Here is a 23,954-nt window from a genome sequence, read left to right as displayed (position 1 = left end):
GAGGCTGGTGCGGGTTTTCCCCGTGGCTGAGCGCCTGTTCGGGTTTGTTCCGCTGGTCTCTTCCGGCGAGTTGGAAGCGGGAGCGATCGAGCTGGTTCAAGTACAGCGGCAAATGGAGCCCGTGTCTTTCCAGGGCGCCGGTCGGAGGAAAGGAAAAGCGTTGCGCGAGCCCGGTGCGGCCCCCGTGGAACGCTCGGCTGCTCCTCGGCGCGGGTTTGGGGCAGAGCGGGGCTGGGTTCGTTACAGCCGCCCCTGTCCCCTCCTTTCCCCGCAGACGCGCGAGCGACCCAGGCAGCTTTGGCTTTTGCTTTTTGCTTTTCCTTCTCCAATCTTTCTTCCACCAACTGCTGCTGTGCGGGTGCCTCCTGCACGCGTCTTTGCCCAGCCGGGCCTCAGACTCTTCCCCTTCTCGTGCAGGGAGGCGAGGGTGCGGCGGGGGGTGCCCGAGACGTCTCCTCTCGCCTGGCCTGCACCCGTTGCAATGCCTGCAGTCTAATCTGCTATTGAGCACGGGGTCATTACCAGCGTGGGGCCAACAGGGCTGGGAGAATCAGGGAATTGTTTAGGTTGGAAAAGACCTTGAAGATCACGGAATCCAGCTGTTAACCCAGCGCTGCCAAGGCCACCACTAACCCATGACCCCCAGCACCACATCTCCCTGGCTTTTAGATACCCCCAGGGATGGGGACTCAGCCCCTGCCCTGGGCAGCCTGGGCCAGGGCCTGACAGCCCTTTGGGGGAAGAAGTTTTTCCCAATATCCAACCCAAAGCTGCCCTGGTGCAGCTTGAGGCCGTTCCCTCTCGTCCCAACGCTTGTTCCTGGGGAGCAGAGACCGACTCTCCCCCCCCCCCCCCCGGCTCCAGCCTCCTTTCAGGCAGTTGCAGAGAGTGATGAGGGCTCCCCTCAGCCTCCTCTTTTCCAGGCTGAGCCCCCCCAGCCGCTCCTCCCCAGCCTTGTGCTCCAGCCCCTGCCCCAGCCTCGCTGCCCTGCTCTGGCCACGCTCCAGCCCCTCCATGGCCTTCTTGGGGTGAGGGGCCCAGCGCCGAGCACAGCATTCGAGGGGCGGCCTCCCCAGTGCCCAGCACAGGGGGACGATCCCTGCCCTGCTCCTGCTGGCCACACTGTTCCTGATACAAGCCAGGATGCCACTGGCCCTCTTGGCCACCTGGGCACACTGCTGGCTTATGTTCAGCGGCTGTCGACCAGCATCCCCAGGCCCTTTTCTGCGTCTCCACATCGCGGAGGAGGGCGGGGGCCCGGCCGCAGGTGGGAACGCAAATCAGGGAGTCGAAGGAAGCCCGGGAAAAGGCTTGGCCCCGCGGTGCGGATCCAACGGCCCCAGTGAGGGGTGAGCGGCAGCGCGGACAGCTCGCAGCGCGCCCGGGATGCACGAGGCGGCGTTGCAGCACGCGGGGTGGGTGGGGAGGGGAGGCCCCGGAGCATTGGGGGAGGGAGGAGCAGGGGGAAAGGGGCCAGCGCACAAAAATCTGCCCTAGCCCGTCCTGCTAGGCCGCCTTCCTAACGAGCCCTGGCGTCATCTGTGACATCACGCCATCCCCAACTGCTGACCGAACACTTCCCGACACCCCCGGACAATGACGGTGCTTCCCTCGTCGCTGACGTCACAGCCCCCCCCAGTGCCCTGCCCCGTGAGCGCGGGGGAGTTCGCGGTGACGCCACCGCAGTTCCGAGCGCTGCCACCTCTGACGTCACTGCGTCGCTATGACATCACACCAGCCGGCAGACACCACCGCTGCCACCTGCTCGGTTTATTGGGTTGGTTCCGACCGCTCCGGAGGCTGGGGGGTCCCAGGGAGTGTGGGATGCTGGAGACCTCAGGGGGCGGGGCCTCGTGGGGCGGGGCTCTCTGGGGGCGGGTCCAAGCCCAGCAGCCCGCGGGCAGTGGCGAAGAGGTTGAGGGGGGCGGTGCCGTCGGTGATGAGGGTGGACTGCAGCCCCAGGCCCTGCAGCAGCTTCACCTGGGGGTGGGCATGGTGCTGGCCACGCCTCCTGGCAGGCCACGCCTCTCATGGCAACCCCACCCCTTTGCCCCCTCGGGCCCCCCCACCAAGAGAAGCTCCACCCCCCTGAAGACCCCACCCCATGCTGGCAGCCCCAAGGGTGCCACGCCCAGAAAAGCCCCGCCCACTCCACAGAGACCCCACCCACAGCCAAGGCTCCACCACTTCCAGGTGACCACGCCTCCTTCAGGCACCACCCTCTCCACATAGCTCTACCCCCTGCCCACCCACCACGCAGAGCCCTTCCCCCTTCCCCCTCCTCCAGCCCAGAGGCTCCGCCCCCAGAGGCCACGCCCCTCACCTGCAGCTCGGGCCCCGCCCGGGCGATGTCCCGGATGGTTTCGGGCCCCAGGGCGGCCGCCACCTCCCGCACCCGCGAGGCCTCCACGCCCGCCAGCGCCTGGGCCCGAGCCGCCTCCGCCTCCCCCCGCGCCCGCTGCACCCGCAGCTCCTGGGCCTGCACCCGCTCCAGTCGCGACAGTTCCGCCTCCTGTCGGGGGACGGAGGGGTGGCGTTGGGACACGCCCCGCCCCGCCCCGGGGTGTGGCTTGCTGGGGGCCCCGCCCTTCCCCACGCACCGTCTCAATGGCGATGGCCTCAGCCTTCAGCTTGGCCTGGAGGATGGCGGCTTCGCCCTCGATGCGGGCAGCCTCCGCCTGGGCCTGTGCCTCCGCTCGCGCCGCCCCCGCGCTCACCACCGCCGCGCTGAAGAGGAGGAGGGTGGAGGGAGGAGGAAGCGGAGTCACGCGCCCCACCCCAGCACCCCCTGGGAAGGCGGGCGACCCCAGTGCGTGCTGGGAAGATGGCCGACCTGAGGGCCTCCAGCTCCAGCAGCTCTCTGCGCGCCCGCTCAGCCTCCGCCTGATCCAGGAACCGTTGGCGCTCCAGGCGTCCCCGGGCCTCCTGCGCCAACCGCTCCGCCTCGTGCCTGGGGACAGGGGACAGAGGGGCGGGGACGCGGGGGACATTGGGGACGTGGCGGGGAAACGGGGGGCGTGGGGGGACACGGTTGGTACGGGGAGCACAGCAGGGGATGGAGGAAAGCACCAGAGGACGCGGGGGGACTTAGGGGGTAGGTGGGACGTGGCGGGGCGCGGGGGACAGGGAAGGACATTTGGGGATGCAAGGGACACCGAGACCTGGCAGCGTCCAGCTGGGAGGGGAGGCGGGAGGGAGGGGAGGTGACGTGGGGGGACATGGGGACCTGGCAGCGGCCTCCTGGGAGTTGGTGGCGATCTCAATGGCCAGCTGGACGCTGCGCTGCAGGGCGTCGCGGGTGCGCTGGTCCACAGGTTCCACGCTCTGGATGTCGACGCTCGTCACCACCAGCCCGTTGGGGGCGAAGCGGACCTGCTGCCGCAGCCGCCCGCCATCATCGAAGCCAAAGACGGCCGAGCAGATGAGACGATTGGAGTTCTGGGGACACGCAGGGGCACGTGAGACGCTTGGGGACATCGGGAATGGCGGGGACATGGCGGGGGGGGAGCACACGGGGCTTCATCAAACCCAAACGTGGCTGAGAAGGTCAACCTCGCTGAGTTCTTGGGACATTGGGGAGTCATGGGGACATCGGGGCCACCCGGGGTGACACGGAGGGGGGCACTGGTGGCGGCCGTGGGTGAGGTGGGTGAAGGCGGGGACGCGGTGCGGGGACAGGGATGGGGACACGGTGGGGGGACAGGGACGCGGCCGAGCGAGACCTTGTGGAAGTCGTCAAAGGTGACGGCGGCCACGGCACCGCGCACGCGGGAAGCCAGGGCCTTGCAGGCGTCGCCCACGAAGTCGGGGACGCTGAAGAGGCGCCCCAGGGCCTTGGGGTCCTCCGGCACCTCGAAATGCCTGGGGGGGGGGGGGGGAAGGGGGGAATCTGCCCTCAGGGCCCGCCCAACCCGGGCCACTCCCACCCCGGTCCCACCCACAGCCGCCCCCGCCCCAAGTCCATTTGGCACCTGGCTCCACCTCCCTGCCAAGCCCCGCCTCCTGGCTGTAGGCCATGCCCTCTCCACAGAGGTCCCGCCCCCACAGTGCCCCACTCTGAAGACCTAGGTTCCACCCCCAAGGCCAAGGCCACACCCCCTTTCCTAGCCCCACCCACCCCACACAACTCTGCCCCCAAGTCCTCAGCTCCCCCAGTTTAACCACAGCCCCACAGCCCAAGTCCTGCCCCGGAGCCCCCTCCCCAAAGCCCTGGCCCCGCCCCCCAAGCCCCGCCCACCAGTTGTAGGCCAGCTGGAGCTGGAGGCGGGCGTGGTCGGCCGTCTCGATGGTGACGATGTCAGTGCAGAAGTCGGGGCCGAGGCGGAGGCAGAGGCTGCGGCGGGCGTGGGGACGCTTGGGGCGGCCGGCTGAGAGGGACAGGACCGTCAGCTGCTCCCCGGGGCCCAGCACCACCAGCTCGGGGCCCAGCACCACCCTGCCAGAGGGCGAGAGTGCGTCAAGGGCACGGGCGACACGCCAAGGACACACCGAGGACACGCCGAGGCCAGGCTGGAGCGCGTCAGAGCCACCCTGCCAGAGTGACGACACGCGGGTGCCCAGCAGCACCTTGTGACGGACCAAGAGCGCCGGTGACATGCCAAGGACGAAGGGGACAAGACAAGGACGCGCCAAGGAGATGTCATGGAACCACGGGATGCCAAGATGAGAGCGTGGCTGCAGTGTGGAGGGACCCCTGAAGGGCGTCTTGTCCAGCCCCACCGTTCAAGCAGGGCCACTGACAGCCGGTGGCCTGTGACCACGTCTAGCGGGGGGTCAGAGATCTCCAGTCCCTCCAGCATCTTTGTGGCCCTTTGTTGGACCCTCCAGTAGGTCCGTGACTCTTTTGTACTGGGGAGCGCAGCGCTGGCCGCAGCATCCAGGTGGGACCTCACCGGCGCTGAGCTGAGGGGAAGGATCACCTCCATCTGCTGGCCACACTCCTCCTAACGCAGCCCGGGCCACCATTAGCCACCTTGGCAACACTGCTGGCTCGTGGTCACCTTGGTGTCCATCAGGAGGCCCAGGCCCTTTTCTGCTGAGCTGTTCAGCCCCCAGCGTATGTTGGTGCCTGGGGTTGTCCCTCCCCAGGGGCAGGATTTTGCACTTCCCCTTGTTGATCTTCATGAGGTTCCTGCCAGCCCATTTCTCCAGGCTGTTGAGGTTCCTCAAGATGGCAGCAGGACTTTCTGGAGTACCAGCCACTCCTCCCAGTTTGGTGTCATCTGCAAACTGGCGGAGGGCATACCCTGCCCCATCATCTGGAGCGTTAATGAGGATGTTAAACAGCACTGGACCCGGTATCGATCCCTGGAGTACACCGCTAGTTACTGCCCCCAACTAGGCCTCGTGCCACCGGTCACCACGCCCTGGGCCTGGCTGTTTAGCTGCTTTTCAGCCCACCTCACTGCTCATCCAGCCCAGACTTCATCAGCGTCTCCACGAGGATCTTGTGGGAGACCGTGTCGAAGCCTCCCCGAGGTCCCAGCAGGCAACAGCCACTGCTCTCCTCTCGTCTCCAAACGCAGTCGCTTCATCGCAGACGTTTCTCAGGTTGGCCAAGCCCGCCCTCCCCTTGGTGAATCCACGCTGACTTCTCCCGAGGATCCTCCTGTCCTTCACCCACCTGGAAATGGTTTCCAGGCTGAGCTGCTCCATCACCTTCCCAGGGATGGCGGAGAGGCTGAGTGCCCTGGAGCTCCCCGGGTCCTCCTCCTTGCCCTTCTGGAAGGTGAGGGTGACCTTTCCAGCCTTGGAGCTCCCAGTTGCCAGGATTGAGCAAGGATTATCGAGAGCGGCCTCTCGGTGGCATCGGCCGGCTCCTTCAGCACTCGTCGTTGCAGCCTAGCAGGGCTCATGGGCCTATGCATCTCCTTACATATTCTTTAAGCTGAACCTCTCCTCCCAAGGGCGCGTCTTCTCCGCTCCCGACTTTCCCTCCGGCCTCTGGAGCCCAGGATCCCCGAGCGCGACTCGCACGGACTGAAGCTGAGGACGTACCATGACACGAGAGTCCCTGCGCTGTCACTTGCTCCCCAGGGCCCTATGCCACTGACTCTCTCCTCTCGCCACTCCGGCGTGCGCGAAAACGGCGTGAAGGGCGTGGGTCACGTGCCAAGGCCGCGGCGGTGCCCACAGCGTCGCCTTGCTCCCCGGGGCCCAGCACCACCAGCGCTGGGCCCAGCTGGCCACGGGCACACCAAGGACAGCAGCCACGTGCCAAGGACAGCGGTCACAGGCCAAGGACAGTGGTCACAGGCCAAGGACACGCCGAGGACCAGCCCAGGGGTCACAGCAACGTCACCTGGTGCCCAGCCCCCCCCTCCGTGCCCCCTGCATCCCCGTCTCTTCCCCCCCAGCCACCACCTCCTCCATCCCCGCTGCGTCCCTCCTCCCCCGTGCCCAGTAACCACGGGCGCTCACCGCGCTCGCCGCTCCCGGTAGTCGTAGACCTGCACAGCGGCGTTGTGGGGGACCTGGTAGGTGACGGCGCGGGTGCGGTCACGTTGGGGGACCCCGAGGTCCGGGCTGGAGGAGGAGCGGCCCCCGATATCGGCGCCGTGGGTGCCTCCCTGGGCTTCGGCCAGCAGCGCCTCCACTGCGGGGGGCAGCTCCTTCTCCCACAGCTCCTCGGCCTCCGTCAGCATGTAGGTCTGGCCCGTCACCACCCGCACCTGCACCCAGAGCCACCTCAGGGTGCCGCCAGGCCGGGACGGTCGCTGCAGGGTCGGGGAACGCCATGGGAGGGGGCTTGGGGGGGCAACAGGAGCACTGGGAAGGGGGGTGTGGAGGCACTGGGAGAGGTATAAGGGATACTGGGATGTGGTGGGGGGGGTGCTGGGAGGGTTTGGGGGAACCAGGATGGGGTTTGGAGGCACTGGGAGTGAGTATATGGGGTACTGGGAGCACTGGGATGAGGTGTGGGGCATATCTGGGGGCACTAAGAGGGGAGACTGGGACTGCATTTGGAGGCACAGGGATGAGATGTGGAATACTGGGAGCACTGGGAGGCAGTGGGGGGGATACTGGGATGAGGTGTACGGTTACTGGGAGCACTGGGAGGGGGTATGGGGGGCACTAAGGGAATATGGAGCACTGGGAAGGGGCATGGGAGGCTATAGGGGCTTGCACGATGATGGTGGGCTATAGGGACTACGGGGAGTGACTTATGGGAAGCTATAAGGGGCTCTAGTGGGGTTGGGGAGCTATAGGGGTTAGGGGGGAGCTACAGGGGTCTATGGGGGAGCTACAGGGGTTGGGAGGGAGCTACAGGGGTCTATGGGGGGCTGCGGGACGCTATAGAGAGCTGTGGGCGAGCCGTAGGGGCTTGGGGGGGCTATAGGTGGTCTATAGAGAGCTCCTGTAGGGGGTCTCTGGAAGCCTATGGGAGCTATAGGGAGCTGTGGGGGAGCTATAGGCAGCCCCCAAGGAGGCTATAAGGGAGCTATAGGGGCCAAGAGGGAGCTCTAGGGGGCTACCAGGAGCTCCAGGGGAGCTATAGGAGCCGCGGCACCAGGGCGGGCACCTTGCCAGTGCGGATGTCGCGCACGTAGATGCCCTCGTTGTCAGCGAGGGGCACGGCCCGGCGTCGCTCCAGCACGGCCACCTCGGCCAGCGGCACGTACTCGAGGGGGCCCCGGGCCAGCCAGCGGTCACCCGCCCGCCGCGTCACCTCCGTCCCCTCCTGGGAACGCGGGGACTGGCGTCAGCGGCCGGCCTGGGGATGCAGGGACCCCCCCCCAAATCCCCCAGGAGTCCCTCACATAGCCCAACCATCCCCCATGGCTCCCGGGTCCCCCCCCCCGCATTGTCCCCCAACCCCACCGGTCATCCCAGTTGCTCCCCAGGTGTCCCCTGGGCCACCTCATCGGTGTCCTTGATGGTCTGGAGCGCCTGGAGCAGCAGGCCCTCGTCCTCGGAGAGCACGTAGACATCCTGGATGCCAGCCTGGAGCCGCTCGCCTGGCTGCAGGAAGAAGGACTTCTCCCCCTGGGGACGCGGGGCCATGTCACCAGCAGGACAGGAAGGTGCCAAAGCGGTGGGACTTGGGGCAGGGGTGTGGGGACACAGGGGGAGACGGGGAAAGGACAGCAGGACACGGTGGGACGGAGGGCAGGGACACGGGTGCGTTAGGGACCCTCGGGGATGTCCCTGGGGGCCACCTTTGAGACCTTCAGGGGTGTCTACGTGGCCAACTTCTGGTTCCTGGTGGCCACCCGTGGGTTCCTATGGGAGCTTAGGGTCCCTCAGCAGGGCATCGGGGCCAACGTCCGTGTCTTGGGGTCCCCAAGACTGCCTTTGTGACCGCGTTTGGCTACGTCAGGGCCACCCGTGGTCCCTGCGGCCCCCGGGTCACCTTCGGGACCCTTGGGGACACCTCAGGGCTACGGTAGAGTCCTTTAGGGGTGCCTTTTGGGGGGACCTCGGGGGGGCCCTTGGGGCCACCTTTGAGACTTTTGGGGCCACCTAGGCACACATGAGGTTCCCTCAGAGCCCCCCAAGCAGCCCTGGGGACCACGCTCAGGTCCTGGGTCTCTTGGGGCACCTCGGGGTCCCCCAGCGACACGACGGCGGTACATCCCAGTCTTAGGGTTCCTCGGGAGACCCATGGGCAAGCTAAGGCTCCACTCAGTCCCTCGGGGGCCACCTTCGGGTGCCCACCTTGATAACACGCTGCTGGCCCAGCTGGGGCTGCCCGTCGGGCCCCACGGGGTCGAGCACCACGCAGTACTGCCGGGGTCCCACCGTTGTCACCGTCACCTCAGCCACCACCTCCTCGAACACCTCGGGGATGTACGCTTCGCTCTGGGCCTGGGTCACCAGCCACTCCTCCCCCGTCCGCCGCACCCGGCCCCGCTCGTCCTCGAAGGTCCGCGTCGCCCGCAGGTGCAGGGCTTTCTGCCAGGGGGACGGAGACGCGGTGGGCGAGGGGAGAGGCAAAGCTCGCCCCAACGGGCCTTGGGCACCCGCGGGCACAGGGAGAGAGGGTGACAGGACCCCCAAACCCACCCCCGAGGGGCCTCATCACCCACGAGGGCAGAACCGGTACGTGGGACCCCCCCCAAAGCCACCCTGGGTGTCCTGATCACCCGTGGGTGCAGGACCCCCAAACCTATCCTGGGGGGGATTCATCACCCATGGGTGCAGCAGGAAAGGGGGGATGGGAGGGGGGGGGTTTCATCACCCACTGAGGCAGGGGGAACAGGGACCCCCTCGTCACCCGTGGGTGCAGGGGGAACAGGGACAGCAGGGGCAAAGGGGACGGGACCCCCTCATCACCCGTGGGTGCAGTGGCCACAGGAACAGGGTGGCTTGCAGGGACGCCCCAGGTGCCCCCCTTGGAGGGTCCTTGTCACCCGTGGGCGCAAGGGTGCCCACCATGGTGGATCAAGGGGCGACGGGGACTCTTTGCCCATCCTGGAGGGCTCCTATCACCCGTGGGGGTGGGGGAATAGGGACAGGGGACCCCCAAACCCAGTCTCGAGGGGCCTGCTCACCCATGGGTGCCAGGGTCAGGCTGCTCAGTACCTTGTCGGTGAGGATGTAGGCATCCACGACGTCAACCACCTCCTCGTAGACCCCGGGTAGGTAGGCACCCACCTGCTTCACCAGCCACTCCTCACCTGGGAGCAGGGGGACGGGTGCTGGGGGTGCTCGGGGGCTTGGGGGGAACTGGGAGCCCTGGGGGTGCTGGGACCCGAGGGGTCGTTGGGGCGCAGGGGGAACCGTGGGGTGCTGAGGGACCTATGGATCTGGAGCGTCCTTGGAGGCTGGGGGTGCTATGGGTGGGCCGGCAGCCCTGAGGGTGCTGGGGGGTCCCCAGGGGCAGGTGGGAGGATGCGAAGGGTGCTGGGATGGGGGTCCTGGGGGTTCGGAGGAGATGGGGGCCCAGGGATGCTGTGGGGTGGGAGGGGGGGTATGGGGTGGGGGAGGGGGCCCAGGGGTGCTGGGGGGTGGGAGGTTATGGGGTGGGGATCCCAAGGGTGCTGCGGGGTGATGGAGGGGTCCCAGAGGTGCTGTGGGGTTGGGGTGGGGGTCCCAGGGGTGCTGTGGGGTTGGGGTGGGGGTTATAGGGTGGGGTGGGGGTCCCAGGGGCGCTGCGGGGTTATGGAGGGGGTTATGGAGTGGGGCAGGGGTCTCAGGGCTGCTGGGGTGGGGGGTATGGAGCGGGGGTCCCAGGGGTGCTATGGGGTGCTGTGGGGGCGCGGGGTGGGGCGGCGGGCACTACCGGTGACGCGGCGGGCGCCGCGGCGGTCGAGGCACTCCTTGCGCGCCCGCAGGCGTACGGCCTGGTTGTGGCCGATGACGGTGGCCTGCAGCGTCTCGGCCACCTCCACCTCCTTGCGGGGGACGTAGGTGCCTGGGGGGTGGCGCTGTCAGCCCGGGGTCCCCAGGGTCCCCAAGGGGGGGACGCCCCCACCCCCGCTCACCGGGGCCCTCGAAGAGCCACTCGTCGCCCGCCACCACCCGCGTCCCGTCCTCGGCCTCGAAGTCGAGCAGGGCCCGCAGGCGCAGGGCGGTGTCGGCCAGCACCACCTGCAGTGGGGTGACGCCCTGGGGACACACGGACATGGGGGGTGACGCCCCGGGGACAGACGGACATGGGGGGGTGACACCCTGGGGACACACGGACACAGCAGAGGTGATGCCCCGGGGACACATGGACATGGGGGGGTGATGCCCCAGGGACACACGGACATGGGGGGTTATGGGGCCCATAGGGGCCAGAGGAGCTATAGGGGGCCATGGCAGGCTATGGGTGGGTTAGGGAGGGGTCATGGGGCCCATAGGGGCCGGAGGAGCCGTGGGGAGCGGCGGGGGGGCAGCCGGGGCTATAGGTACCTGCTGGATCTCCTCGCCGGGGTAGAGGGGGAAGGGCTCGCGGGCCAGGCGCACCTCGAGGTCGGCGTGCCGCAGGCGGGCCTGCCCGGCCGCGTCCACCAGCACGGCCCCCGTCGGGCCCCGCGCCACCGGGTGCAGCACCAGGCAGTAATGGCGGGGCGGCACCACCAGCATGCGCCGGGGGGTGAACAGCACCCTGGGGGCGGCCCGCAGGGCGCCTATAGAGCCCGCCCACCCCCCAGCCCTATAGAGCCCCTACAGCCCCACAGAGCCCCCCAACCGCCCCCCCGGCCCTCTACAGTCCTATAGAGCCCCCCCCCCCAGGGCCCTATAGAGCCCCCCAACCACCCCCCAAGCCCTGTACAGCCCTATAGAGCCCCCTCAGGGCCCTATAGAGCCCCCCAACCACCCCCCAGCCCTCTACTGCCCTATAGAGCTCCCCCAGGGCCCTACAGAGCCCCTACGGCCCTATAGAGTCCCTACAGAGCCCCCCAGCCCTCTATGGCCCTATAGAGCCCCCCCCCCAGGGCCCTATAGAGCCCCTAAAAAGCCCCCAAACACTGTACGGCCCTATACAGCCCCCAGGGCCCTACAGAGCCCCCCCAGCACACCCCCCCCCCCGTAGGGCCCTGTAGAACCCCCAAGGCCCTATAGAACCCCTACAGCCCTATAGAGGCCCTATAGAGCCCCCCAACCACCCCCCCAGCCCTGTACGGCCCTATAGAGCCCCCCCAGGGCCCTATAGCCAGAGACATGCCCCCCCCACCCCACAGCACCCACCTCTCATGGTCCTGGCGGACGTAGGTTTGGGGCCCGACCTCCACGCGGGTGACGTTGCTGTTGAGGTCCAGCACGTGGACGTAGTGGTAGGGGGGGATGCGGATGACGGGGTCCTCCATGGGGCAGGAGACTTCGCCGTGGGGCAGGAGACCTCGCTGTGGGGCAGGAGACCTCCTCACCGTGGGGCAGGAGACCTCGCCGTGGGGCTGGAGACCTTCCCGGAGCGTAGGTGAGATTGCGGTGGGGCAGGAGACCTCGCCGTGGGGTGGAGAAGGTTGCCGTGGGGCTGACGAGGTTGCTGCGGGGCAGAAGAGGTTGCTGTGGGGTGGAGAAGCTCACGGTGGAGGGGCGAAGACTTCGCCGTGGGGCACACAGCGGGGGGGGGAGGCCTGGGCATGGGGTAGGAAAAGCTCGCTGTGGGGCAGCCAGGGTCATTAGGGGAGAGGCAGAAGAGCTCGCCGTGGGGCAGAGGAGCTCATGGCAGGGTGGAGTGGCCGGGGCCCTGCCGTGGGGTGGGAAAGCTTGCTGTGGGGTAGGCAAGCTTGCTATGGGGCTGAGGGGGCAGGAGACCTCCCTGTGGGGCAGGAGGCCACCTCGCCGTGGGGCTGGCGAGGTTGCCATGGGGCTAGGAGGGGAAGGAGACCTCGCTGTGGGGCAGGAGACCACCTTGCCATGGGGCTGGAGACCTCCCTGGGGGGCAGGAGACCACCTCGCCGTGGGGCTGGAGGTCACCTCCCTGTGGGGCAGAAGACCGCTTTGCTGTGGGGTAGGAGACCTCACCGTGGGGCAGGAGACCTCGCTGTGGGGCAGCAGAGCCCGGAAGAGCCCGCGGGCAGGCCCAGCCTCGCCGCAGGCAGGGCCCGGCCGCTCGGGGCCCGCCCATGGGCCCACATTTACACCCCCCCAGGGCGGGATCTGCCCTACCCCCCCCCCCGAGGCACATTTACCCCCCCCCCGGGGCACATTTGCCCCACCCCCGGGCTGCGTTGACGTCCGCGCTGCCCCGCCCAGGCCGGGATTTCCCAGGCAGGGCCAGGCCCCGGGGAGCGGCCGGGGTCGCCGCGGCGGTGCCGGGGAGCGGGAGGGGACGGAGGGGTCGGTGCCGGTCCCCGCCCCGGCCCCGGGGAACCGGATCCCCGGCGGGCGCAGGCCGGGAGCCCCCGGCCCCGATCGCGTTGCTGGGCTACCGGTGCCACCGCCTTGGCCGCCGCTGCCCAGGGCGCGCTCCCATTGGTGGGCGGGGGGAAGGGGGCGGGGTCAGGGGTGGGCGGAGGGACGGAGGGACAGGGGATAGAGGGACGGACAGAAGGACAGAGCAACGGAGGAATGGACAGAGGGATGGAGGGACAGACGGATGGACAGACAGACAGCGGGCCGGAGGCGCCGGTGCGAGGGCGGGGGCACGAGGCCGGGCCGTGGGTGAGCTGTGCAGGACCCGGCCCCCGGCCATGGATGGGGGGGGGGGGGGGGGCGCTGGGGGCAGGAGAGGGGACGTGGAGACCAGCGGCGGGGTTGTGGGGACCGGGGGGGATGGGGTGACATGCAGGTGGGGATGGGATGGGGGGGGGCACTGGGGGGGACGGGGGGGCACTGGGAACGCGGCGGGGTTCCGCGGCTCCTTACGCAAGTCTTCTTTAAACGCAAGGCAACCGCAGCCCGTGCCCGGCAGCTCCTGCTTGGTACCTTCGGAAGAAGAAATCTTTTGCGTCGAGCGCTTCAAACCCCCAACTACAACCACAGTCCCATCAACATCCCCGCCAACGCCCGCAACCGAAACCAGATCATTTTTTAAAAAACCAAACCCAGCAGGATCTGTTCGGAATGAGTTTCGGCAGGAACAAAGCACAGACCCGTAAGCACGGCTCCTTCTGGGGCTGCGCCCACGTCCTCAGTAACTACAAGTAAAAAGACGATGAAGCGACTGCTCAGAGAACATGCAAAAACCCCCAAAGGGGCAGAACTCCGCAAACTTGATCTTCCAGCCCAGAAACAGCTCGAGTTCAAATCCCAAGACCAGGAAACCATTTGGACTTTCACCATGAAGCTTTCCTCGGGGCACTCTGAAGAGAAAACGGTCTCGGCGTGAGCTCCTGACAAGGGAAAGGTTTTAGTTTCTAACACTTGCCAAGCGAGGGAGCAGAAGGAAGACGGCCCCCACCCCACGAACCCATCCGCTTACAAAGCCAAAGCTGCCTGGAGGCCAAGGAGGGGCTTTATTCCGGGGGGCTGGCACTGGGGCGCGGATTCTTTCTGGGCACGTCCGCTTCCTTTAGGTCAGGCAAAAGCACTGAGAGTTGAAGCCCAATTAACCCACGGCGGCCTCCAGAAGCTTCCAAATTGCTTTTTTTTTTTCCCCCAAAATAGTACTTTGAGAGATCTTCCAAGCGCTCTTGTGAGAAGCGATTTGCGCGGTCTGCGTTTTGGGAACGGGAATTACGTCAGGAAGAGCAGCCGACCGCGGCGTGGGACGGCGCAGTGCAAGCGCGACGTAAAACCTCGCGTGCCCCGTGCATCATCCTCTGCAAGCAACTCCACCCTGGCCTTCCCCTCTGCGAAACGCTGACGGCTGGGGCGCGAGTTACGCTCGGATGAGGGAAACCCCCCACTTTTTCAGTTGGGGATTTCCCTTAAGAAAACTTTATTTAGTTCAGGATTATTTACTTCGTCTCCTGCTTTGTCAGCAAACCCTCCCCTCTCCCCCTCCCGGCAAGGCACAGTGAAGCGGCGCGGTTTCTCTCCGTCAATCAAATGTAACCCGCCAATCGCCTCCGGAGATGCTGGCACCTCCCGTGACGCGCGCAGGAGAGCGGCAAGCAGAGCCTTCCCTGGTCTTGTTTTAAACGCGATGGTGCAAATTGTTTTAGATGACCTCTTCCCCTCTTCAGGAAACAGAAATGCAAGGACGCGACTTTGAAACAGCCTTCGCCTTCTGTGGGGGAGGCTAAAAATCCACAGCGCCTTTTTCATGAGTAAAATGTTCATTTTTGGGGGGGGAACTAGAATCTGTTGGTTGGTTATGCATTTGTCAGGAGAGTTTCTTCCAGGTTACGCAATTCCCCGCTGTGACACGGCACACTACGATACCTGGGATGGACATCCAGCGTACCAGGAATTTTCTTCTACAAATCCTAAAGAAGAGAGAATGCCCAATGACAAAAATACGCAGGCCGCTGGTTCAAGTGGTCGGCAAGACACTTCACGACATCTGCAACGACGAGGAGCTGGAGACTGGGTGACAAGCGGGAGCTTACAAAGCATTTCAGAAAAGTCTTGACGTTTTCCACAGATTCTTCAAATTTCAAAAAATAATCATCTCTGTTGAGCTCGGAAGAAACAAAAGCAACCACCTAATGCCTTCTCTGCTCACCCGCTGAGTCCTCCCGACGTTCGCAAAGCCGCCAACGCAGTAGGTCAACATTTATTTGATGCAATCGGTCTGTTACAGCCAGGAATCCTGTGAGAGAACAGATCCCAAATTAGAGGCGAGCTTGTTTGGAAAAACGCAGCACAGTTTGGCAGAGTAAACGCAGGAAGATCTCAAAAAGCCCCACGCCGCCTCCCAGAGCACTGCAAGGTACATGGAACATTCCCAAAAGAGTCGGGCAGCGCCGCGCAGGCAAAGCGGTCGCCGTTGCCAGCATTTTAAGGAGTATGTGAATAGGAATAACGAATCTGACCCCTCCGGGAAATGCCAGCTGTCAACGCAAAAAGGAATACGCAGCCCCAAGGGAAAAACAGATCGCCAGGATTAAGCCGAGAGCTCGACCCAACACCTCAGTGGAAGAAAACTCAAACCGCGGCCCCATCTCCTCGCGCTGGGTTCGGATTTGCGACAGCCGTTTAATTCCGCAGCTTGGAAGAGCTCCGAGGTCGCAAAAAAGGGAGTTTCCTGGGTCTCAGAGTAATTCTAGAGCTAAAGCGGGGATAGACATCACCTCTAGGTCAGATAATACATGCCAACGCTCATCACCGACCCAGGAAGGCAACCCCCTCCGCTCCTACCCAAGGCTGCCAAGCGCGACACGCTTGCTTCCTAAAACAGGGCGCCGCCTTGTTCGCGTCCGACACCGCCAATGTGTTTCTCCCTCGAAACGGGACTAGAGATAGGTTACGCACGCTCTCAAGCCGCCGGCTGGGAGCCCTGGAGCCTTTCGGGTGGTGTTTTTCACCACGGATTGCAGGAGAAAGAACAGGGAAGACAGAGGAGACGGTGGGAAATTTCATCTACAACGGGGAGCGCTACGGTGAACAATACGACCGAGACCGAGTCCTTTCCCGCGGGGGAAAAGCACGCGCCAAATAAATACCCGCTGAGCGGAGCGGTACGATTTTATCGTTACACAGGGAGAAAAAGCAGATTTGAGGAAGACAACGTAAGAACCGACTACGACAACGCTTCTTTTGGATAGCACTAAAGTGTAAATAGACTACACGTAAAAAGCGTACGTACTGCACAAATGTATAGTTTATATAAACATTAAATCGTTATTTAATTCGATATTATCACAGACAGCCATACGTTTCTGTGTATAAATACCTATAAAATCCAAAGCTTCCCGCTTCCTCTGGCCGCAGACATCTTTCGCCTCAACCCGCGCCAAGAAGAATTCGCAAACCCCAAGAGGAATCACCTACAAGGTTCCAGTAAAACCTGTCGCTGGGAAATAGCTTGAGAAGTCTGCTACAAGATCCATGAAGAATGCCGACCACAGCACCGGTACAGGAACATTAAAAGCACAACGTTCCCAAATCTGATTTTTTTTGGAGATGAATCCTGAAGTTTGGCCTGTTATTTTTTAGTAATGTAATCCCAAATCTGATTTTTCTTTTTTTGAGATGAATCCTAAAGTTTGGCCCGTTAGATTATTTTTCGTCATGTAATCCGAAATCTGATTTTTCTTGGAGGTGAATCCTAAACTTTGGCCCGTTAGATTACTTTTTAGTACTGTAATCCCAAATATCTTTTTTTTTTTTTTTTGGAGATGAATCCTGAAGTTTCACCTGCTAGATTATTTTTTGTAATGTAATCCCAAATCTGATTTTTTTTTTTTTGGAGATGAGTCCTAAACTTTGGCCCGTTAGATTATTTTTTAGTACTGTAATCCCAGATCTGATTTTTTTTTTTTCTTTGGAGATTAGTTCATAAAATTCTGCCCGTTAGATTATTTTTCAGTCATGTACCGAAATACTTTTTGCCATTGGTACATCCAGCAGCGTGTAATGTTTATATAAACTCTAGATTTACACAGTACCTAAATTTTTACGTGTAGTGTGTTTAGTACTGTGCAGTTCCTCAGTCTGCACTCAAGACCGTTAACTGCAAGCGGTCGTTTCCACCGTTACCCCGTTACCTTCACCTGGCCGTGCCGGGGGTCGACAGGCGATGATGATGGTGACCTGCACTGGCACTGACCGCACCGCCAACGTCAGGCGATGAAGGCCAGAACTGCGGCTGTCTTCACTCGCCGCAGCCCTCCCGCGAGATCCGCCGCCGTCCGCCCCAGGAAACACCGCTCCTCCTCAAACACGCCGACAGACTGCGCCGCCAGCAGGGCAGGAGTCTCGTTCTGAAACAGAGAAGCATCAAAACAGAGCAATGAAAACGCCTTCGTTAACACTTACAAACGTTAGTTAACATAAACACCTTAGTTAACACTTACAAATTTGCAGCGCGTCAAATATTTTCCCGCCCCTTCACAACTTCAGACGTACTGACCACACATGCGTACTACGTGCACGACGCGTGTGCGTATAAACACGTATACGCACGTGCGCGTGCATCTACCCGCGCGACCTCATTTCCTTCCCCCGCTTCTATTTTCTGGTCCAGAAGCATCAAGCTCAATCTCAAGTTCAACACATGCAAGCAGCAAGGCACCAATTCGGATCATCGGGAACGACGCTGGCGGCCAAACGAAGACATCAGCGCCCCGACGACTCTCAAAAATAACAAGATTACGTTTCGCGGAACTTGCTGTCAAGTGTCAAAGCCGCCACAATCTGAAGCGGCACTCGGAAGGGAATTCTCATATGCGTACCTATACATACACATATGTCTTTCTCTCTCCCCTATTGCTTCCCTACGCTACGGCTACGCGGTATTTTCCTGACGCAGTACTTAACCCGCATGCTTTCAGCACAGCGACAACGATCATAACCAACCGTGCCTCCGGTTCTCCTGGGGACACTGAAAAATAAGTGTGACTTTCACCCCCCGCCCCTCCAGACATCAGCAGTTCTTGATATTTTCCACCTCCCGGCACCAGAATCCTGTTGGCGTGGGCTACGCCTGGTGACCCACAACTATAAACCCAACGCTCCCGGCGGCGTTTATCGACCTGAGCGAGCGCAGAGCGGTGCTGCGGCCAGACTCGGCACACTCTCCTAACAAGGGAGCCACGTGGAAATGCAGCACGGTCTCCTTGCAGGTAAAGGAGCAACAAGAAGTTCGCTTCCCAGGTCTCAGAGCAATTCTAGAGCTAAACTGATCCATCTTCAGATCGATGCTCAGATAATACATGCCAACAGCCATCACGGACCCAGGGGAAGCAACCCAGCAGCTCCCTTCACCCGTCACGGGGGGCTGCAGGGCGAGAGAGGGGCAGCCGGGGAGCACGCAGCAACCCCCGACCCTCAACATGGCAGTGAGGGGCGCTGCTCCTCGTAACAGCACAGCCGCGCTGAGATGAGTCGGTACTTACGTAGTCACCTGGCCTTCTCCCAGGCGACGTTTTGGGTCGGTTCTTTGGTTTTGGGGGGGAGGAGGGGCTGGAGAGCTGCCTGGCAGGAAAGGACCTGGGGGTGTTGGTTGGCAGCTGGCTGAACGTGAGCCAGCAGCGTGCCCAGGTGGCCAAGAGGGCCAGTGGCATCCTGGCTTGTATCAGGAACGGTGTGGCCAGCAGGAGCAGGGCAGGGATCGTCCCCCTGTGCTGGGCACTGGGGAGGCCGCCCCTCGAATGCTGTGCTCGGCGCTGGGCCCCTCACCCCAAGAAGGCCACGGAGGGGCTGGAGAGTGGCCAGAGCAGGGCAGCGAGGCTGGGGCAGGGGCTGGAGCACAAGGCTGGGGAGGAGCGGCTGGGGGGGCTCAGCCTGGAGAAGAGGAGGCTGAGGGGAGCCCTCATCGCTCTCTGCAACTGTCTGAAAGGAGGCTGGAGCTGGGGGGGGTCGGGCTCTGCTCCCCAGGAACAAGCGATGGGATGAGAGGGAACGGCCTCAAGCTGTGCCAGGGCAGCTTTGGGTTGGATATTAGGAAAAACTTCTTCCCCCAAAGGGCTGTCAGGCCCTGGCCCAGGCTGCCCGGGGCAGGGGCTGGGTCCCCACCCCTGGAAGGATTTAAAAGCCGGGGAGATGTGGTGCTGGGGGCCGTGGGTTAGCGGTGGCCTTGGCAGCGCTGGGTTAACGGCTGGACTCCGTGATCCCCACGGCCTTTTCCAGCCCAAGCGACGCCCCGCTCCTCAGCCCCGCAGCCCGCCCGTTTCTCCGCAGGTAACGCGCTCGGCACCGCTCCTCTCACCGCGCCCCGTCGCGGCGCCACCTTGGAAAAGCAGCAGCGCAGCCGCGGTCTCAGCTCGGGGGGTTCCGCGCCCGGGGCCGCCGGCGCGGCCCGAGGGGACCCGGCCCTTTCTCCCCCCGCCCCTCCCGGGGAGGCCGAGGGGAACCCCCGGCTCCCAGGCCCCACCGAGGAACCCCGCGGACGCCTCCCCCGCCCCGCTGGATCGGAGGCGACCGATCGCCAAGCCCCCCCCCCGCCCCAAGCCTCCGCCCCGGCCCCCGGCCCCGGCCCCCTCCGCCGTGCGCACAGCACCCACCGCCTCCGCCGTCCCCGCCGAAAAGAGCTGCCCGCCGCCGGGCCGGGAGGGAAGAAGCGGCCGTGGGACCCCGCCGGAGCCGCCCGCCGCGTTCGCCTGAGCCGCGCCGGAGCGGCGGAGCGGCGGCGGGGCCGTGAGGGAGCCGGCGATCCGGTCGGGCGACCTGCGGGCGGGGGAAGGACCCCGCCGTGCGGCGGGAAAGGGCCCGCCCCGGAGGCGGCTCCTCGGCGGCCGCGCGGGGCCGGCGAGCGGCCCCCGCGCCTCCCTCATTAAACCCCGTTCTCTGGTAACGAAACCCAATTCTCTGGTAATTAAACCCAATTATCTGCTCATTACCGACGCTGGACTGCGGCAAAGGTGACGCCGCGCCGGGCGGGAGCGCCATTTTGGGCTGTGAATGACAACGTATAATGGCGCAGAGCGATTGCTCGGAGCCCTCATGGCTCCCCGCAGCCGCCTGCAAGGAGGCTGGAGCCAGGTGGGTCTCTTCAGGCTTAACCGGATTTAAATGTGCCAAGCACCAGCTTAAACGTGGCGCATGGAGGAGTTGAAACAGCTAATTGGGTTTGGTGGGGCCGCCCTCCCTTCGGCAGCTCTGTAACAGCAGCGACACTGACCAGGGAAACCAGAGCCCCCAAGAGAGATGCGCTTTATTACGGATCTACAGGTTTGCACCCACCTCTCCCTGTTTGGGAAACTTTGAGAATGAAATAAAATTTCCACGGGTTATAGTTGCGCAGCGAACCTCGTTTTATATGAAATACGTCTCCTTAAAAAGGTAAGGTCGGTTCTTAGGTTTTAGAATCCCAGCGGGCGCAGAGTTTATCTAACCATTCGGTCTAATCTTTGCTTTAGGTGAGGTTTCTTTTTCCACTCTGTATTTTTTATTTATTGTTCCAACCTAAACCATTCCATGACTGAAAATCAGGTCTATTTTGGGGTTTGATCTCTCGGGGTGGTGGGTATTTGGGAGGGGGGGGGGTGTTGGGAGACAACAAGGGGCTTTTCTGAGGTGTTTTAATGGGGGTTGGGTGTGTTTTTAAATACAGCAAATCCTCATCCAGGACACGACAATATCGACCTCCCCGCAGGTAAATCAGGTGGCGGTTTACAGCTTCATTAAGCAACAAAAACGTCATTCCCGGTGACAGGCACCGCAGGCGAAGGGACCGTCCCGAGGCCAGGGTTTGAGTGAGCGGCGGCAAACGAATTCCCGGCAGGGCTGAGGTGGGAAGGGAGCTCTGGAGGTCAGCGTGTGCGGCCCCCGTGCAAGCAGGGATGCCCCAGGACGGCGTCCAGTTGGGTTTTGACTGTATCTGAGGATGGAGACTCCACAACCTCCCTGGGCAGCCTGTGCCAGTGTTCGACCTACCCTCACAGTAAAAAAAAAAAAAAAAAAGTGTGTTTCCTTGTGTTCAGGTGAGATTTTATGTGTTTTAGAACCATAGAATTGTTAAGGTTGGAAAAGACCTTGAAGATCATCAAGTCCAGCCGTTAACCGAGCGCTGCCAAGGCCACCACTAACCCACGGCCCCCAGCACCACATCTCCCCGGCTTTTAGATACCCCCGGGGTGGGGACTCAGCCCCTGCCCTGGGCAGCCTGGGCCAGGGCCTGACAGCCCTTTGGGGGAAGAAGTTTTTCCCAATATCCAACCCAAAGCTGCCCTGGTGCAGCTTGAGACCGTTCCCTCTCGTCCCATCGCTTGTTCCTGGGGAGCAGAGCCCGACCCCCCCCTCCCCCCCCCCCCCAGCTCCAGCCTCTTTTCAGGCAGTTGCAGAGAGCGATGAGGGCTCCCCTCAGCCTCCTCTTCTCCAGGCTGAGCCCCCCCAGCTCCCCCAGCCGCTCCTCCCCAGCCTTGTGCTCCAGCCCCTGCCCCAGCCTCGCTGCCCTGCTCTGGCCACTCTCCAGCCCCTCCATGGCCTTCTTGGGGTGAGGGGCCCAGCGCTGAGCACAGCATTCGAGGGGCGGCCTCCCCAGTGCCCAGCACAGGGGGACGATCCCTGCCCTGCTCCTGCTGGCCACACTGTTCCTGATACAAGCCAGGATGCCACTGGCCCTCTTGGCCACCTGGGCACGCTGCTGGCTCGTGTTCAGCGGCTGTTGACCAAAACCCCTAGGTCCTTTCCCACCGGGCAGCTCCCAGCCCCTCCTCCCCACGCCTGCAGCAGTGCCTGCGGTTGGTGTGTTCATCTCTTTTGCTATGGTTTATCCGTGTTATTCATGTCAGAAAGAGGGGAAAAGGCAAAGATGACGGGGGTCCCTGAAGGTAATTAAATCGTTCTCGCTGAATAAAGAGCTGTAGCATGGTAGTAGACGCTAAGGGAAGAATCGTGACCGGGAATAATTGCGTGGTGGCAGTACTGCAGAAAGAGATCGGGGGATTTCGGGTGACTGGGGCTAAACGTGAGCCTATACTGAAAATGAGTTTGTATCAGTTTATCATTTGTTTTTATAGTTTAACATAAATTTATACTTAAAAGGAATGTATATGAGTTCATTTTTTTATAGTTGATATGGGTTTAACATGAGCTTATTCTTCAAATGAGTTTATATGAGTTTATAGTTTATATTTTTTTATTTTTTATAGTTTATATGAGTTTAAGCTTTATAATTTTTTAAAATTTTATAGTTTATATGAGTTTAACATGAGTTTATACTTAATTTTTTTACAGTTTATGTTTAATGTGAGTTTATACTTAAAATGAGTTTATATGAGTTTATACTTCATATTTTTTTATCTTTTATAGTTTGAGGGTTGTTTTTATAGTTTATACGAGTTTAGCATGAGTTTATAGTTAAAATGAGTAGATATGAGCACGTTTTGTCAGGTTTTTTTCTTTTTCTTCCAAAAAAAGGCTAATGACTCCCCGTTGTGCCACACTTCTGTCAGTACAACCTACGCAAGACAATAAATCCATGACACTCAGTGCTGGCGCTATCTCACCTGAGGGAATCTGTGTACGTCGTGATTTCAAATAAATAGCTGTTATATGAAACATATGCATTACTGGAAAGATCCCATTCGCTCTTTTACTCACCTGGTAGATTTTAGCATCTCTCATGAGATTTTCTACAGGATGTTCAGTATTAAATCCGTTTCCTCCAAAAATCTGCCCTGCATCGGTAGCTACTTGGTTTGCAACGTCGCCAGCGAACGCCTTGGCAGTGGAAGCGTAGTAGGTATCCTGGCGACCGGCATCGACTTCCCACGCGGCTCTTTGGTAAGCCACCCTAGCCGGTTCCACTTTCGTGGCCATTTCAGCCAGCATGAAAGACACCGCCTGGTGCTACGAACGATGGAGGAAACGAGGTTAACGTTGCCTGCTTCAGATTCAGCAACATCCCAGAACAGAGTCCTCTTCACTTCTTAATTTGCGAATTCAACACGCCCAGGAAATTGCACTGGAGGAGTTCTACAGAATTTGGATCAGGCATTCATCACTGTGCATTGAATTGGGCTTTTCAGTTTGTAATTCTCAAATCCACTGGGCCACGGGGATTTTAATTCTCAAATCCACTGGGCCACGGGGATTTTGATTCTCAAATGCACTTGGGCCACATGGATTTTAATTCTCAAAGCGACTGGGCCACGGGGATTTTGATTCTCAAATCGACTTGGCCACGGTGATTTTGATTCTCAAATCAACTGGGCAACGGCTATTTTAATTCTCAAATCCACTTGTCCACGGTGACTTTGAATCTCAAATCAACTGGGCCACGGGGATTTTAATTCTCAAATCCACTTGGTCACAGGATTTTAATTCTGAAATCCACTTGTTCACAGGATTTTAGTTCTCAAATCCACTGGGCCACGGGGATTTTAATTCTCAAATCCAGTGGGCACAGCATTTTAATTCTCAAATCCATTTGGCCACGGAGATTTTGATTCTCCAATCCACTTGGTCTCAGGATTTGAGTTTTAAAATCCACTGTGGCACGGGGATTTTAATTCTCAAATCCACTGGGCCCCAGGATTTTAATTCTCAAATCCACTGGGCCCCAGGATTTTAATTCTCAAATCCACTGGGCCACAGGATTTTGATTCTCAAATCCTCTTGGCCACGGGGATTTTAGTTCTCAAATCCTGTGGGCCACAGGGATTTTGATTCTCAAATCCTCTTGGCCACGGGGGTTTTGATTCTCACATCCACCTGGTCAAAGGATTTTAATTCTCAAATCCACTGGTCCCCAGGATTTTAATTCTCAAATCCACTGGGCCATGGGGATTTTAATTCTCAAATCCACTGGGCCACAGGATTTTGATTCTCAGATGCAGTGGGAGACGGCGATTTTAATTCTGAAATCCACTGGGTCACGGGGATTTTGATTCTCAAATGCACTGGGCCATGGGGATTTTATTTCTCAAATCCACTTAGTCACAGGATTTTAATTCTGAAATTGAATTGGTCACAGGATTTTGATTTTCAAATCCACTGGGCCACGGGGTTTTTAATTCTCAAATCCAATTGCCCACAGGATATTAATTCTCAAATCCACTGGACCAGAGGGATTTTAATTCTCAAAT

The 23,954-nt window shown here is 61.3% G+C and overlaps 1 protein-coding gene, 1 long non-coding RNA gene and 2 other non-coding genes across 19 annotated transcripts; 1 reads left to right on the top strand and 3 right to left on the bottom strand.

The window, feature by feature from the left end:
* Positions 1-1,139: 1,139 nt before the first annotated feature.
* MVP (major vault protein) lies at positions 1,140-20,169 on the bottom strand. Of its 15 annotated transcripts, none has more exons than XM_087738338.1 (22): positions 19,428-20,169; positions 16,971-17,186; positions 16,157-16,250; positions 14,987-15,073; positions 13,422-14,747; positions 13,243-13,302; positions 11,620-11,917; positions 10,840-11,035; positions 10,428-10,551; positions 10,226-10,357; positions 9,526-9,620; positions 8,659-8,895; positions 7,861-7,986; positions 7,523-7,681; positions 6,421-6,671; positions 4,238-4,435; positions 3,723-3,861; positions 3,227-3,438; positions 2,834-2,950; positions 2,601-2,727; positions 2,324-2,512; positions 1,140-1,980 (listed from the first exon to the last, which is right to left on the bottom strand). In XM_087738338.1, exons 5-22 carry the CDS (start codon positions 13,657-13,659, stop codon positions 1,837-1,839), a joined length of 3,042 nt encoding a protein of 1,013 aa, XP_087594464.1. In that variant the 5' UTR covers positions 13,660-14,747; positions 14,987-15,073; positions 16,157-16,250; positions 16,971-17,186; positions 19,428-20,169; the 3' UTR covers positions 1,140-1,836. The 15 variants fall into 15 exon arrangements, with proteins under 15 accessions (XP_087594464.1, XP_087594470.1, XP_087594461.1 ...); XM_087738344.1 differs by lacking the exon at positions 16,157-16,250 and adding an exon at positions 12,286-12,355 and having other exon boundaries at positions 13,657-13,709; positions 13,799-15,073; XM_087738335.1 differs by lacking the exon at positions 16,157-16,250 and having other exon boundaries at positions 13,422-13,709; positions 13,799-15,073.
* Positions 15,510-15,594, bottom strand: LOC148051148 (small nucleolar RNA SNORD45). The gene has a single exon (XR_015700260.1). It is a non-coding gene; the product is annotated as a small nucleolar RNA SNORD45 (small nucleolar RNA).
* On the bottom strand, positions 18,076-18,159 carry LOC148051147 (small nucleolar RNA SNORD45). The gene has a single exon (XR_015700262.1). It is a non-coding gene; the product is annotated as a small nucleolar RNA SNORD45 (small nucleolar RNA).
* On the top strand, positions 20,072-23,265 carry LOC148051146 (uncharacterized). Of its 2 annotated transcripts, none has more exons than XR_015700253.1 (3): positions 20,072-20,205; positions 20,519-20,846; positions 22,285-23,265. It is a non-coding gene; the product is annotated as an uncharacterized LOC148051146 (long non-coding RNA). The 2 variants fall into 2 exon arrangements; XR_015700254.1 differs by having other exon boundaries at positions 20,074-20,205; positions 20,477-20,846.
* Positions 23,266-23,954: the final 689 nt, after the last annotated feature.

Source organism: Nipponia nippon, unplaced genomic scaffold (assembly GCF_047370975.1).
Source record: "Nipponia nippon isolate SJK-2023a ecotype South Korea unplaced genomic scaffold, ASM4737097v1 scaffold_66, whole genome shotgun sequence".
Lineage (NCBI taxonomy): Eukaryota > Metazoa > Chordata > Aves > Pelecaniformes > Threskiornithidae > Nipponia > Nipponia nippon.
This window is presented reverse-complemented; position numbering and strand designations above follow the sequence as displayed.